Below are 15,157 nucleotides of genomic sequence, written 5' to 3'. Positions count from 1 at the left end.
CAGGACATGGATAAACATTGCTATATTAGTGACATTAACGCCCGCATAAGCAGCCAAGTGTTAGTTGCCCTAGTGGCTAGTAAGAGATAAATTAAATTACAGTAGGGAGAAGCACAAGAGGGTAGAGGGCCCTGCTCGAAAGAGCTTACATTCTTTAAGGGAGGGGAAGACAAACAGGAGTGACACAGAATGGGGTGGGCCGGGAGAAAGGAAGATGTAGCAGCAAGTTAGGAAGAGAGCTGGAAGGCTTTAATGAAGTAGTGGGTCTTAAGAGCTCGTTTGAAAGATGGTAGAGAGGTGCAGAGTCTGATAGGGAGAGGGAGGGAGTTCCAAAGGTGAGGAGCAGCACGGGCAAAGTCTTGGAGGCGGGAGTGGGAGGAAGTAATCAATTGGCATGAAAGGCGGCGTGTATTAAGTGAACGAAGAGGGCGGACAGAAGAGTGAAGGGAGATGAGATCAGAGATGTAAATGGGAGAGGAATGGGTGAGGGCTTTGTAAGTGAGTGTAAGAGCCTTGAATTGGGTTCTGAAAGGGAATGGGAGCCAGTGGAGGGCTTGCAAAAGAGGGGAGGCAGATGTAGAGCGTTTGGAGAGGAAGATGAGCTGAGCAGCAGCATTGAGCACAGACTGGAGAGGAGAGAGATGGGATTTGGGGAGGCCAGATAGGAGGAGGTTACAGTAGTCCAATCTGGAGATGACCAGTGAGTGGATGAGGGTTTTGGTAGCATCCTGGGTGAGAAAGGATCTGATCTTGGAAATATTCTTGAGATGGAAACGACAGGACTGTGAGAGGTTCTGAATGTGTGGTTTAAAGGAGAGGGAAGAGTCCAGGATGACTCCAAGACAACGCACTTTGGGGCTAGATGAGATAGTAATGCCATCTATTAATAAAGAAATAGTGGGACATGATGTTATGTGGGAGGGTGGGAAGACTATCAGCTCAGTCTTAGACATATTAAGTTTGAGAAATCGCTGGGACATCCAGGAAGAGATAGCAGAGAGACAGTTGGAGATACCAGTCAGTATAGAGGGGGAAAGATCAGGGGAGGAAAGGTAGATCTGAGTATCATCAGCATAGAGATGATAATGGAGGTCAAAAGAGCTGATGAGTTTACCTAGAGAAGACGTATAGAGAGAGAATAGGAGTGGTCCAAGAACAGAACCTTGGGGAACACCTACTGTAAGAGGCTGTGGGGGGGATGAGTCGCCATGAGAGGAAACAGAAGGATTGTTCAGAGAGGTAGGAGGACAGCCAGGAGAGAGCAGTGTCACGTAGACCAAGGGAGTGAAGGATATGCAGCAGTAGAGGGTGGTCCACAGTGTCAAAAGCAGCAGAGAGATCAAGGAGAATGAGCAGTGAGTAGTGGCCCTTGGATTTGGCAGCAAGGAGGTCGTTGCTGACTTTTGTGAGGGCAGTTTCAGTGGAGTGGAGAGAACGGAAGCCAGACTGAAAAGGGTCAAGGAGGGAGTGGGAGGAAAGAAATGTGGTGAGGCGGTTGTAAACAATATGCTCAAGGAGTTTGGAGGCAAAAGGGAGGAGAGAGATTGGACGGTAGTTAGAGAGAATGTTAGGATCAAGGTTAGGTTTTTTAAGAATGGGGGAAACACGGGCATGCTTGAATGCAGAAGGAACAGTGCCAGATGAGAGGGAGAGATTAAGGAGGTGGGCAAGATGGGAGCAGGCAGAAGGAGAGAGGTAGCGGAGGAGGTGGGAGGGGATAGGGTCGAGAGGAGAGGTGGAAGGGGGGGAGGACTGGATAAGGGCCTTAACTTCCTCTCCAGTCACAGGGGAGAAGGATGTCAGAGTCTGTAAAATGGATGGGGAGGGGTGATCCGGGAAAGGAGGAGGTGGAGAGCTGGGGGACTGGTTGGATATGATGTCCTGACGTATGGAATCAATTTTAGATGTGAAATAGGTAGCAAAGTCAGTGGCAGAGAGCAAGGAGGGGAGACGAGGAGGGGGTGGACAGAGGAGGGAGTTGAAGGTGGAAAAGAGACGCTGGGGATTTGAGGACAGGGAGGAGATGAGATTATTGAAATATGACTGTTTAGAAAGGGAAAGGGCAGCACTGTAGGATGACAGCATGAATTTGAAATGGAGAACATCTGCCTGAGAGCGTGATCTTCTCCACTGTCGCTCGGCGGTTCGTGAACATTTTTGCAGGTATCTGGTGCATTTGGAATGCCAGGGTTGTGGTGTGAATTTGCGAGGGTGAGTAGTGATCGCCGGAGCAACAGAGTCAAGAGCAGAAGTAAGGGAGGCATTGTATAGGGAAGCAGCTTGTTCAGCGCAGGAGAAAGAGAGGATAGGGGAGAGAAGTGAGTCAAGTAGGGAAGAAAAGAAAGCAGTGTCGATGGCTTCAATGTTACGCTTAGTGATGGTGGCTTTCGGAGGTAGTGGAGGGGAAGGAGAGAGGGATAGGTTAAAAGAGAGGAGGTGATGGTCAGAGAGGGGGAATGGGGAATTGGATTAAGCAGAAATATCACAACGGTGAGTGAATACCAGATCAAGCAAATGCCCACTCGCATGGGAGGGTGAGGAGGTCTATTGGGAGAGTCCAAATGAGGAAGTGAGGGTGAGTAGTTTGGAGGCAGCAGATTCTGTGGGGATATCAATAGGAATATTGAAGTCACTGAGGATAATAGAGGGAAGGTCTGAGGAGAGAAAGTGAGTGAGCCAGGAAGCAAAGTTGTCAAGGAACTTGGAGGGAGGGCCAGGGGGACGGTAGATGACAGCTACTCTGAGGTGTACTGGTTGGAAGAGGCGTATAGCATGAACTTCAAATGTGGAGAATGTAAGGGATGGTTCTGATGGTATATGTTGGTATGAATAACCAGGGGATAGAAGGACCCCAACACCACCACCATGGCGACCCCCAGGCCTGGGGGTGTGGGAGAAGGTGAGGCCCCCATAAGAGAGAGCTGCAGAAGAAGTGGTGTCAGAGGGTAAAATCCAGGTTTCAGTAATGGCCAGGAGATTCAGGGAGTTGGAGATGAAAAGGTCATGGGTGGGGGCCAGTTTGTTACAGACTGATCTGGCATTCCAGAGGGCACAGGATAGAGTGACAGAGTTGATAGGAGAGATGGGAGTGAGATTATCAGGGTTGCAATAGCGTGGAGATGAGAATACTTTGGGAGACCGAGATGAATAGAGTGTAGGGATCGTGCGTGCTCCTGTGCTAGGAGGGGACCCTGTAGGAAGTGGGCAGGGAGGGAAGTTAAGTAGACGTGAATGGAAGTGGGGCGAAGTGACAGGGATATAAGTAAGGGAGGAAAGATTATCAGTGGGGTAGTAGGATCCTTGGGGGGTATAAGAGAAAGAAAATGGAGTAATGGGAGAAGAGGGGGAGGAAGGCAGAGAGATAAGGGGAGATAGGAGGAGGTGGAGGAGACAAGGGGAAAAGGATAGAGGTGGAGTCTGAGGGCAGAACAAAAGATTAGTTAGAAACTGAGTGAAGGGAGGAGACAACATGGTCATGGTAAGAATGAGGTACAGTGTCAGCACAACAAAAATATATTATAGAGTTTAGAAAAAGTGGAGATAAGATGGGAGCAGAAATTGAATATAGGAGTAGAGAGTAGCAGTAGATAGATCATGTAAGACTAGACCAAAGTGCTAATGTAAAAAGACATTATTACAGAGTTAAGCTGATATTAACAGTATTCAGTAAGATTATCTGTTAAGCACGGAGGCAGCACAAATAGTAGCAAGTGATGGCCCGAGTTTTTGTAGCAACCAGAGTTCAGTTTTGAAAGTCCAGGTTATGCAGTCAGCAGGAGTTTGTAGCAGTGAGTTTTTAAAATCACCTTTGTTGATGGTTTTTCTCCAAATCTAGATTAGGTTTTTAGAAGTGCAGATCGGTTGTTTCCCTTCTGTTCAACGCTGGTGTAACGCTAGTATTAATTTTAAAATGCACTTCTGAATAGTGCACTTCTGAATGGAGCAATTCCAGCCAGGCTATTCCAGCCTACTAATGACCAATATGTAGGAGACCTGGCATGTTAAATTACTGATTGCTTACAAGCCCAGCACCCTCCCACTAATATGGCTAGCAATAAATTGAGTTAAACAAACACACAGCACATACCACTAGGCTAATAACAGGCTCAATGAGCGAACTAACAAAGAAACTAAAAACATGAAACTAATATACTATGCAGTGATATGCTAAATAACATTGCTTATCAGCAAAAGTCTGAGACTTGTAGTCCGTTACCTAAGTTCACAGCCTGGTCAATATATATTCAGTATATTCAGTATAGCAAAAGTCTTATCATAAACTAGTCTTATGCTGGGAACACACTATACGATGTGTGACCCAGCGATGGTGCCATGCGATGTAACAATACACACTGCACGATCCGGTGTACAACAGCGCGATATCTCGTCGCATGCTTCATGAAACGGCACTGCGTCAATGCACTGTCCCATCTGCTATGCAGAACACATGGGAAGATGCAGCTAACAACGGATCAGCGAGACGATGTGTACAATAGATCATATAGTGTGTACCCCTCTTAAGGGGCGGATATAAAGATGAGCTCACTTAACCGGTCTAAAACAGCAGTTAAAAAAAAAAAAAAACTTTTCTATGTATCATGCCAGTCTCTGTCTGTGTGGTCCACTAGGAGGCGGGGTCTGGGGTGCTGCAATTTCGGGTGGTGCCGCAGGGGAGGGGGCTTTGAGTCCAAGGGGGGTGAGAAGACAAAGGGCGGGGGAGCCGAAGGGTAGAGGGGATGAAAGTGGAAGCCTAATGCTAATTATTTTCAAAGGACATCAACAACAACGATACAAAAGTTTAACATTTTTTTAATTCAGTTTATATACTGGAGGCACTTTTGTTTTCAACTTGTCAGATTAGTCAGAAGGTAAAATTACTCCTTAGATGATAAGAATGATGAATTACAGGCACCGGGTGTCACCTACACAAGGAGATCACTTATCTTGCACAATAGTTCTAGCAATGAGCTCCTTCATAATTTCATTGGTGCCCCCATAGATCGGCTGGACACGAGAATCCACGAAAGCTCTGGGGAAATAAAGAGGAGGTTTCGCATTTTCATACAATGTAAATAGATTAACGTTTTGTTTATTTTTTTTTTAAGAGAAAGAACATTTTCTCCCCATGATACTGTTATTAATAGAATAAAAACGGGAATAAACCCTTTATAAATAAAAACAATTAGTACTCTCCCAGATAGGTGTTATACACCCTTTACTGTAACGTTCTCAACCATAGATAATGTAGGATCTTGTTTCACGGACACAAATAGCGAGTTTTCCCATATGGCGCATGCGCGGAAACCAATTTACACATAATTGCATATCTCCGTCCTATTCTGAGTCGGATTGATCTTGGCTGCATCTGTCTTTCTGGGAAATGGGCGTTACCGGGCGAAGAGAGCGGCAACAACGTGACGCAAACAATGTCACTTTGCATACTACGCAGAATCAACCCCTCAGTGTATAATGAACACACATCTACCAATATAAAATGTAATCAGAGTGTATTACATTTTATTTAATATAGATACATTGGGGCCATATTTACTAACCACGGTGTATATTGCATCTAATAATATTGCCGTTTTAAATGTTGGGGTCATAACCCTGCTCCATTCATTTTCCTGGTTTCACCATAAGTATAATGCAGTTCTAGATTGCCTGATGACTTATAGGGGTTGATTCATTCATCCTATACGCCACACTTATGGTACCACCGGACTGGAGGATTTTTGTCCACAAAACTTCACGAATCCGGGACAAGATCAGGCCGCCAGAGGGGCGAGTTGCGATGCCGTTACCACATCTATTCAAACCCCCCCCCATCGCGTGTCTATATGAATTGATCCCCAATGTTACACTATCACTGCTTTATTCATCTCTAAATATGTATTCAAGTAAATGCCTATATATTGCTAGGCTATTGCTCATTGGGCCTGATTCAGTTTGGGTCGCAGGTCTCCGTTCGCACGCACCCGGTCGATGTTTGCGTTCTGCGGATATGCAGACACACAAGGAAATGAGTGACAGCAAGTGCTGATTTAGGGCTGATGAGGGGGGTGGGGGATCAAAGGAAGGCAGGCGTGCCTGTGCGTTTGAATGCAGTTACAGGGGCGTACATAATTAAGCCCCAGCGACGCAGCCAGAGGACTACATGGCGACGGGAAGCTTCACAGGTTGTGAGTCATGTCATGCTCAACCACAACTCTGCGTATGGGTCAGATGTTACCGATGTTTTCGCTGGCTTGTGGATGTATGTAATGGGAATAAGGGCGGCTTTATAAGCTGGGGGCTGTCTTAGTATAGCGCTGCAAACGCATTCATTTGCATATTTTCGCAGAGAGTGGGTGCCGGCGATTGCAGACTTGCGATCAGTGCTGAATTAGGCCCATTATGCACCGAATCTTCATTCAAAATCAAGCTCGATGCAGAAGACTTTATAACCAATTACTAAGTGAATTCCATTAAAATACTCAACACAATTTAAAGATTATTAGGGGTAAATTTACTAAGATGGGAGTTCTATTAAGAAGAGATGTTGCCCATAGCAACCAATCAGATTCTACTTCTCATTTATCTAGCACCTTTCAGAAGATAATACCTGGAATCTGATTGGTTGCTATGAGCAACATCACTTCTTAATAGAACTCCCATCTTAGTAAATTTACCCCTTAGTGTCAGAAACAAAGGCTGTCCTGGGAATTGGGGTTTATTTACTCTGCCTTAGAAGGGATTTCACCCTGCGATGCTGAATTCTTGTATTGCTGGTAACTTACTTTGCGATGGGGTATTCCCACATGTAGCCCCATCCCCCATGTAGCTGGACGCAGTCTGTGGCCACTTTATTCTGGAGCTCAGATGCCCTGCAAGATAGATTGTAGCCTGTCCATTATATTACACAACACATTTAAAAGTAAATGTTTGTTAGTTAAAGCATCAGAAAAAAAAATTGCATATTTTGATTTATTACTGCATGCAGCAATACATCAACTGGAAAAGAAAGTCATAAAGCTTCCAAGTCAAGCTGCCCATACACGGTGCAATTTACACTTTGCGACGCGACAGGCTATCCGATGGCCGTCATATCGGGCGGTCCCTATACACGTTGCGATCGGGTGGCCGGCCGCTCGATATGCCAGCACCCCCGTCCCCCACCCGCATAGCACTGCATGGGATCGCACATCGCAACCCCAGATCAACTGAACCTGCAGTGAGATCTGGAAGTGCGCTGTACGGTACGATATAGCAGCTATAACCAAACCGTGGGATCGGCTGCTTTATCGCACCGTGTATGGGCATCTTAACAGAAACAAATCAGAACGAGAGTTGCACCCAGAGTAATGGGTATATCAGTAAGGAAATAGAATAATAGCTCAACGGAAGACGAACACTCTGGAAGGTCTGAGCATACCAAGAATAATAAAATGTAACTTTTAATCAAACATGATTAAAATTGGAAGCTTAGAATAGAGGATATAAACAATCTGAACTCTGCAAGGGAAGTAATCACAAGGCCGGTGCAGTGTGGTCACAGGTGGAACAATGATACAAAGATAACACTATATAGTACCATACCTCCCAACATGACCCTCTCCAGGAGGGACACAATGCTCTGGTCCTGGACTTCCCTGGTAAGAGGTGGGGCTGCAGCACAGTTCAAAATTCAAATAGGGGAGTCACACCAACTGTCATTTCACACACTGCCAAACATCACTGGCTGGGACTCACTGGCAGTTGGTGTGACTCCCCTATTTGAATTTTGGACTGTGCTGCAGCCCCACCTCTGGAGCCGCCACCAATCATAATACCAGGGAAGTCCAGGACCAGAGCATTGTGTCCCTCCTGGAGAGGGTCATGTTGGGAGGTATATAGTACATACTGTATGTAATGACAGTGCAAGTGCTCAGAGATTGTGGGTGATGTGGACAAAATAGAAGGGAAAATAAGAAATTCAAATGTACAATCCAGAAGTTAAAATTAGCACCAGATGTATAAATGATAGATATCACAATTACGTGGATCATCTGAGAATGAGCAATTGCAATAATAGGGTAGAGCTAAGAATTGTATACCCTGTACCCTATATACAGGATCTATGAGCTATCAGCACTGTAGCACAGATTTCAAACAACTCCAGGTAAAGGTCTGGCCGACAAGTCTAGATCTATGTCCTTGTTATACTTAGCTTGTCCTTCCCATTAACCCGCCCTTACATTGTACAGGCAACATGACCTACATTCCTCCCTGTACGTATACAGAGACACACACATACATTGTCTGACACAGAGAACTGGTGACAATCCAGATGCTGATGACCAGCTGGGACTTGTAGTGCCACAGCAGCTGGAGAGCCACAGCTACTGCACTCTGGAGTTCATTCAGAGCCGCTCACAAAATGCGAGCGCTCGCTCTGAATGAGAGCGGCCGCTTCTCTGTAAAGCATGTCCGCTCGCTAAGCTGTGGGTGACCAACCACAGCTTTAGCGAGCGGCCAGGTTGATTGTTGTGATAGTCAAGCCGCAAGCCCCAGTGTGGTAGGGGCTCTAATAGAGCCGGAAGCTCATCACTGACATCACGAGTGATGTCAGTGGGGCCGCCCCCAAACGGCAGGCGTTCCTTCTGGAACGCCTCCGTTTGGCCTGCCACCCCGCCTACAAAACAGTGTGACCTGTCGATCACCATCGACAGCCGCCCCTTTTGGAGTGAGCCCCGGAGCGAGAGAATTTCTCTCTCGCTCCGGGGCTTGCGCACGCACAGTGCGGCCGCTGCGCGTGCGCAGGGCCTCAACATCGACCCGCTTGCGAGCGCTCATCGCTTTCGAGCGGGTCTGAATGAGGCCCTCTGTCCGAAGGACCGTTGTTCAGGCAACCTATTGTCAACGTGAAAAATCAGCCCAGATGCCTTAAATGACGTAGTAAGTAAAGCAATTAGCCAGGCGACATACCTCAGTGTTATATAGCCCTGGACTTTATGTGCCTGTAAAAAGGAGAATTTATTGCCCACTTTCCTTACACCAGACAGACAACGCCATGAAGACAGCAAGTGGGAACAAAACGCCACAGTTGTGAAAGAGCTGAAAAGGGCATCGCCATGGGGACCAGGCCAGGGTCACCCACAGTAACCCTTACAGCGCTAGAAGAGCCTGCTATGCATTAAGGCAGCAATGCAGAAAGATGCATTGGAATTCGTTCATAAAATAAAATCAGACCTAATCATCTACGTTATGATATTTTACATTAGACCCTGGAAAGTATTGCCAACCACCTATGGGTAAATACAGGGCGCTGTGTGTACTTGTCTTTACTCCACGTAGCCTCTCTCATGCATACCAGTATTTTGCCATGGAAGCCGTCGCAGAGTCCAAACGTTTCTCTGTATGAAGCTTGAGACAGCTGTCCAAAAAGGAACGACCCACACAGATCTGCGTTTTCAGCTCCGCCAGCTTGTGCTGCACGGTCTTCGGAAGAAAAAAGCGGGATTGACTGATGGTCGTGCTTACATATATCATCACAACGTTACAGTTTTGCAAGTCAGATATTTCGGGAGGAGGATAAGGACATTGCATTAGTAATATGTAGGCACTATTAACCAATGTCCAGGTATGCAGTGAACACACAATGATAGTTTAACATAACATGGCACATTCACTTGGTTCAATTATATTTGCTGTATTCAAAACGTTTTATTATTGTTATCATGTTTTATTTATAATGGCGTCACCAAGTGTCCATGGCGACAGAGGGCCTGATTCAGAGCCAGACGCTATTTGCGCTCGCTCGTTCAGAAAAAGGGGCCGGATACTTAAATTGAGCGCTCGCTCTTTGTGGTCTGTTGACGCCTCTATGTCTGAACGAGCGAACGAAACATGCGCTCGCTATTTTGTAAAGACGCCCCCTGGCCGCTCGCATCATACGTCATGTCCGCTATTTATTTGATTAATCGAGTACATCGAAAGGCGTATGAACTGCTTGCTATTCTTGTGGTAGCATTTTCCTACTGCAATCATGCGAGCAGTTCTGGCTAAAAGACAACCAAGTGACGTGGTCGATGACGCTGCTTTGTTAATTATGCACACACTTAAAACGCCCGTTTTGACCATTTGGCACGCCTGCGTTCGGATCTCCACTCCCCGTTTTCAAGCACCTTCCCCTGTTTGCGAGCACACGAATTCCGACCGCAATGACTGGTTGGCGCATGCACATTACAACCCATACAGATGTGCGAACATCGCTCGGAGCGAACGAGCGGCCGCTTACGAGCGGCTCTGAATCAGGCCCAGAGTGAAAAATTACAATGCTACACAAACAATTCAGTAAAGAAAGGTCCAAGCCGCCAGCACACGGGGATAAATCAGAAAGTAACAGTAAAGGCGCACATCCACTAGCAAACCTCAAAACGACTGCACGATTACAACATTGTAATCGTGCAGTCGTGTGACAGTCTGTGCTGTGCCAATACTGAACGAGCAGTCGTTCAGTGTAGGCACAATCAATCATCCCCTTACATGCTCAACCTGACGTTATTGTCAGGTTGTTCGGCATGTTTGGCCGATGATAGATGTCTAAAACGACTAATGAGAGCGCGCATCACTGGTCGTTTTAGACATTTTAATGAGCATGAGCGATTTTCAAACAATTAATGAACAATAACGTTATCGTTCAATCGCTCATTTTGATCATGTAGTGGACGTGCACCTTACGATACTGATAAGATTAGTGAGCTAGGAACAGCAGCACTCCATGGCCCAGTGTTCTCAGGAGGGCAGACAGCAGGGACCAGTGAGTGTGAGCACACTGGAGACAGCTAGAGGGCGGAGGGCCCTGCTCTCCTTACAGTGTAGGGGAATCGTATATTTGAGCTTTGGGATGGTTGCTCATTTTGTAGGCATTTTCCATTAAACTCACCTATAAAGTACAGGTGAACATAAAGGTAAAAATATATGTGTGCACTATCCTTAGTGCACAGTCTGATCTAGGGGCCCTGATTCGCAGGATGTACACTGTAGCACAGCCGCTGCGTACATAGAAACTGTGCTATAACATGCAACTGTGATCTGCTGCTGCGCCCGGAGACAGAGCATCGGATCACTTGCGTTACCATCAGACATTTGCGTAAACCTCAGGTTACACAAAATGTCCAGTAGAATCACGCTGCGGAGGCCAGGAAAATCTGCGTTGGAAGACGCAGCCCCTGGCCTTGGAACACCTCGAAAACAGGACCAACACTCCCCTGTTTTTCGAAAGAAAGCACCCCTTCGCCGACCCCCAAACGGCCGCAGCATGTCAATCACGCTGCAGCTTAGGGGGCACTGCAGCCGTCGTCGCAGCTCAGTACAGATCATGCGCACGCGCGGATAGCATAACATCGGAGCTGAACGTAAACCATCGTGTTTGCGTACAATTCTGAATCGGGCCCTAGAACAACAATCTGACGCGTTACAAGCCAATGAACCGGCTGTTATTATAGAGCACTACCTGTAAGTGAGCAATCGTTTTCCCAAATGCTTTCCTCTGTCTGACATAGCTCCTGGTCTCTTCAAACATGAATTCACAGCTAGCAAGCGCCATGTCGGCGATCAGCAGTCTCTCCTATAGGGTAACAGAAGGAGTCAAATAACAGTGAAATAGAACAAATATCACCGTTTTAAATCAGACCACAACAAGAGACTCCATCACCAGTGGCCCTTGAACTTAAATAATAATCATTTAAATTATATAGCACTTTTTCCGAATAGGACTCAAGACGTTTTACACGTGAGACAGAATTTCAACAGTCTCCGGCACAATACAAAGTTCAAAGAGAAGAAAGTACAATAGTAACAATGAGCTAGACATATAACCACCAATAGTCACTGGGTCTCATTCAGACCCGTTCGCGAGCGCAGGACGCTCGCAAGCGGGTCGATGGTACGCAAATGCGCATGCGCACGACAGAGGCTGCTCCGTCGTGCGCATGCGCGAGACCCGGCGAGCGACGGGGTAGCCGTCGCTCGGGGTCTTGCACCAAAGGGGGCGTGCTGTCGATGGTGAGTGACAGCACGCCCCCTTTGGATGGCGTGCCGCCCAGATGGCGTGGCTGCCCAGAGGGAGGCGTTCCCATGGGAACGCCTACCGTCTGGGTCCGGCCCCACTGACATCACTAGTGATGCCAGTGGGAGTGATTTTGGCTCTGATAGAGCCAAAATCACTCCAGGGCTTGCGGCAGCGAGACCCTACCGCAGGGTCTCGTCGCAAGCCCGATGGTCGCGATGGTCTTGACCATCGCGGCCATCATCATGGACGCTCGCATAAGCTGTGGGTGGCACAAGCGTCCAAAAGGCCGCTCCAAATTTTAACTAGGACGGCCCTGATTCAGAGCGAGCACTCTGGTCAGAGCGTCCGGCACTGAATCAGGCCCACTGTCAGTTCCTCGCATCATTCATCCTAGCCAGAACCAGCGAGGCAGCCATCTTGGGCGCACTACGTGTTTCAAGCAGGTGGAAAAGCGATATGCAGAAATAAGATAAGCAGTGGAGGAAATAGAGGAGACTTACCAGACATCTATATCACATGAAGTACATAGATCATCAGTTATACTTATATGACAACTCTGACAAATTACATACGGAACACAAGATACCCAGTGATTCAACAGTTCCATTCGTTGTTTATCAAATCCTCCAGGCGAGGCAGCTGCCTTGGGCGCACTATATAGCCTGGAGCGGAGTTAGACAGTAGGGTAATACAGGAGTTTCAGGCAAGGCAGCCATCACAGGATACTAGGTAAATATATCAATAATAAACCACCTGCACCTGGTCTATCATCATCAGGATACAGTGGCCAATGAAGCTAAGTTGTAGAAGTGTGAAGCACTGAAGGTTGGTGCATAACACACCATAGACACACCTACAAATAATATAGTATAAAACACCACATAAAACACAGAGAGATGAAGCACAAGTTGCACAAATACACTGGACACGAGACAAAGTTGGTTTGGTCTCTATCTTGGGACACACACCTATGATGCCCACAATGCTGATTTGGATTAGAGGCCAGGCTAGTAGCAGGTTGAGGCTGCGCGATCCAAGTTGCAATAGGGAGGGTGTGACTAGGTACAGGGTAGTCCAAGTTGCAAGAGTGTGGCCCGAATGTAGCAGAGGCCAAGATGGAGTAGAGGCTAGATGGTACTCATGTCTGGCTAGGGAAGGGGCCAAGATGGAGTGGGGGCCTAGATGGTACTCTGGTCTGGCTGGGGCAAAGGCAAAGATGGAATGGAAGCCTGGATGATACTCAGGTCTTGCTAGGGGTCGTGACCAGGATGGAATGGAAGTCTAGATGGTACTCGGGTCTGGCTGAAGCCTAGATCGTACTCAGGTTTGGTTGGTTCAGAAGCCTAGATGGTATTCAGGTGTGGCTGGGGTTACAAGATAGAGTGGAGGCCCAGAAGGTACTCAGGTCTGGCTGATGCAGAGGTCTAGATGGAGTTGGAGCCTAGATGGTACTCAGGTCTTGCTGGGAAGGGGGACCAAGAAGGATCGGAGGCCCAGAAGGTACTCAGGTGTGGCTGAGGCAGAGGTCTAGATGGAGTGTAGGCCCAGATGGTACATCCTTCTCCCCCTATACCATCACATGACATCCCAAGAGGCTGTTATTGCCATAATTGATTGCCCTCTCCAAGTAATATGGCTCTTAACTTACTATTTAAAGTACATATAAAAACACCATGTAGCATCGCTACTCTAGTAATTTCTGAGTAAAAGACAAATGAAAGCTTAAAAGCCCATCCACTAGACGATTAAGTTGAGCGATTGAACAATCGTTCATAAATAGTTTGCAAAAATGTCTAAAACGACCAGTGATGCGCGAGCCCGCTGGTCGTTTAGACATCTATCATCGTGCAAACATGCTGGACAACCTGAGGATAACGTCAGGTTGAGCATGTTTGCAGATGATGGATGAGCCTGTACTGAACTGTGTACTGTACTGAACGACTGCTCGTTCAGTGCAGGCTCATCACAGACTGACAAATGACTGGACGATTACAATGTCGTTTAATCATACAGTAGTTTTCATGTCTTCTAGTGGATGGGCACCTTTACAGTTATTAATTCAATAGTTTTATTGATATTTTGAGACATACATAAACAAAACAAAAAAAAGAAACAAAGACATAAAATACAAAATATAAACAACGGATCCAAAAGATCCCAAACAGATATGAAAACCAAACATCAAATGTTGAGCATAGACATAGTATAGCACAGGAGATTACAATATGGTATATATAAATCTATAACCGGGTATACCAAGTATTTCCTGATGTAAGTAGGTATAGCAGAAAGGACTCAAAGGCGCCATTCGAGCATATGTATACAGTGATAAAAGAAATACAACATACACCTTTAAATAATACATCTATCTCAACATACTGTAGGCAAGTCAGGTATAAAAATCACATACCAGAATAGCAAAGAAATTATTGTAGCGTTCCCGCTAGGCAAAAAGTGCCCTGTCCTCACAGCCTACGGGTGCCGTCTTTCACCGACGGGACGCAGTGTCCCGCGGGTGGAGAAATATGTGGTGACCCGGTCACTGCCGGAGAATAGGCGCCAGGCGCATGTGCCCGGCATCTATTCTCCCTGTCTTTAGTGCTTGGGGGCTGCCCGGCGTGTTCGGAAGTGCCGGGCACGCCCCCAAGTAAGTCTATAGACACGCCCCCTTTTCATGGCCACATCCCCCTTTTCGGGCAAAGTTGCACTCTCTAGCTCCCGCACCCTGCCTGCCGCTGGACCTAGAGTGAACACTATAATAAGTATACCCATCTGTCCAAATAGTAATCCCTAAAACTAAACTATTACACCCAAAGCAAAAACCTCCCTCATAACCTCCCACTCTGTATAACCTAACCCCAACTCAGGTACACCTAGATCCCATAGTAACCTTCCCCCCTAACTATGTTACCTACCACTAATCACCCCCCCCCGATATAAGGAATAAATTTCGGATAGTTTTACATAAATGTTAAGGGCAATAAATTAAAGACCTAAATGAAAATATTTAAGGACATATTTTACCAGAGGCAATAAACTAATGACCGTAAGATGGCCCAGCTCTCCGGCCTAAACAAATATATAGTTACTCCCACATAGTAGAACATATTAGAGCACAAACTC

General features: G+C 46.6%; 1 protein-coding gene across 1 annotated transcript in view; it reads right to left on the bottom strand.

The window, feature by feature from the left end:
* Positions 1-4,792: 4,792 nt before the first annotated feature.
* Positions 4,793-15,157, bottom strand: part of ACADL (acyl-CoA dehydrogenase long chain) — a 47,608-nt gene continuing 37,243 nt past the window's right edge. The window contains exons 8-11 of the mRNA XM_088474093.1: positions 11,477-11,590; positions 9,332-9,459; positions 6,780-6,866; positions 4,793-5,029 (exon numbers count right to left, since the gene is read on the bottom strand). Of these exons, the coding sequence (XP_088330219.1) occupies positions 4,936-5,029; positions 6,780-6,866; positions 9,332-9,459; positions 11,477-11,590 (423 nt within the window). The 3' untranslated portion in view covers positions 4,793-4,935. The remainder of the gene's footprint in view (positions 5,030-6,779; positions 6,867-9,331; positions 9,460-11,476; positions 11,591-15,157) is intronic.

Source organism: Taudactylus pleione, unplaced genomic scaffold (genome assembly GCF_031769625.1).
Source record: "Taudactylus pleione unplaced genomic scaffold, aTauple2 ptg000147l, whole genome shotgun sequence".
In the NCBI taxonomy this organism is placed as follows: domain Eukaryota; kingdom Metazoa; phylum Chordata; class Amphibia; order Anura; family Myobatrachidae; genus Taudactylus; species Taudactylus pleione.
The sequence above is the reverse complement of the archived record's forward strand: the minus strand, read 5'-3'. Positions and strand labels throughout refer to the sequence as shown.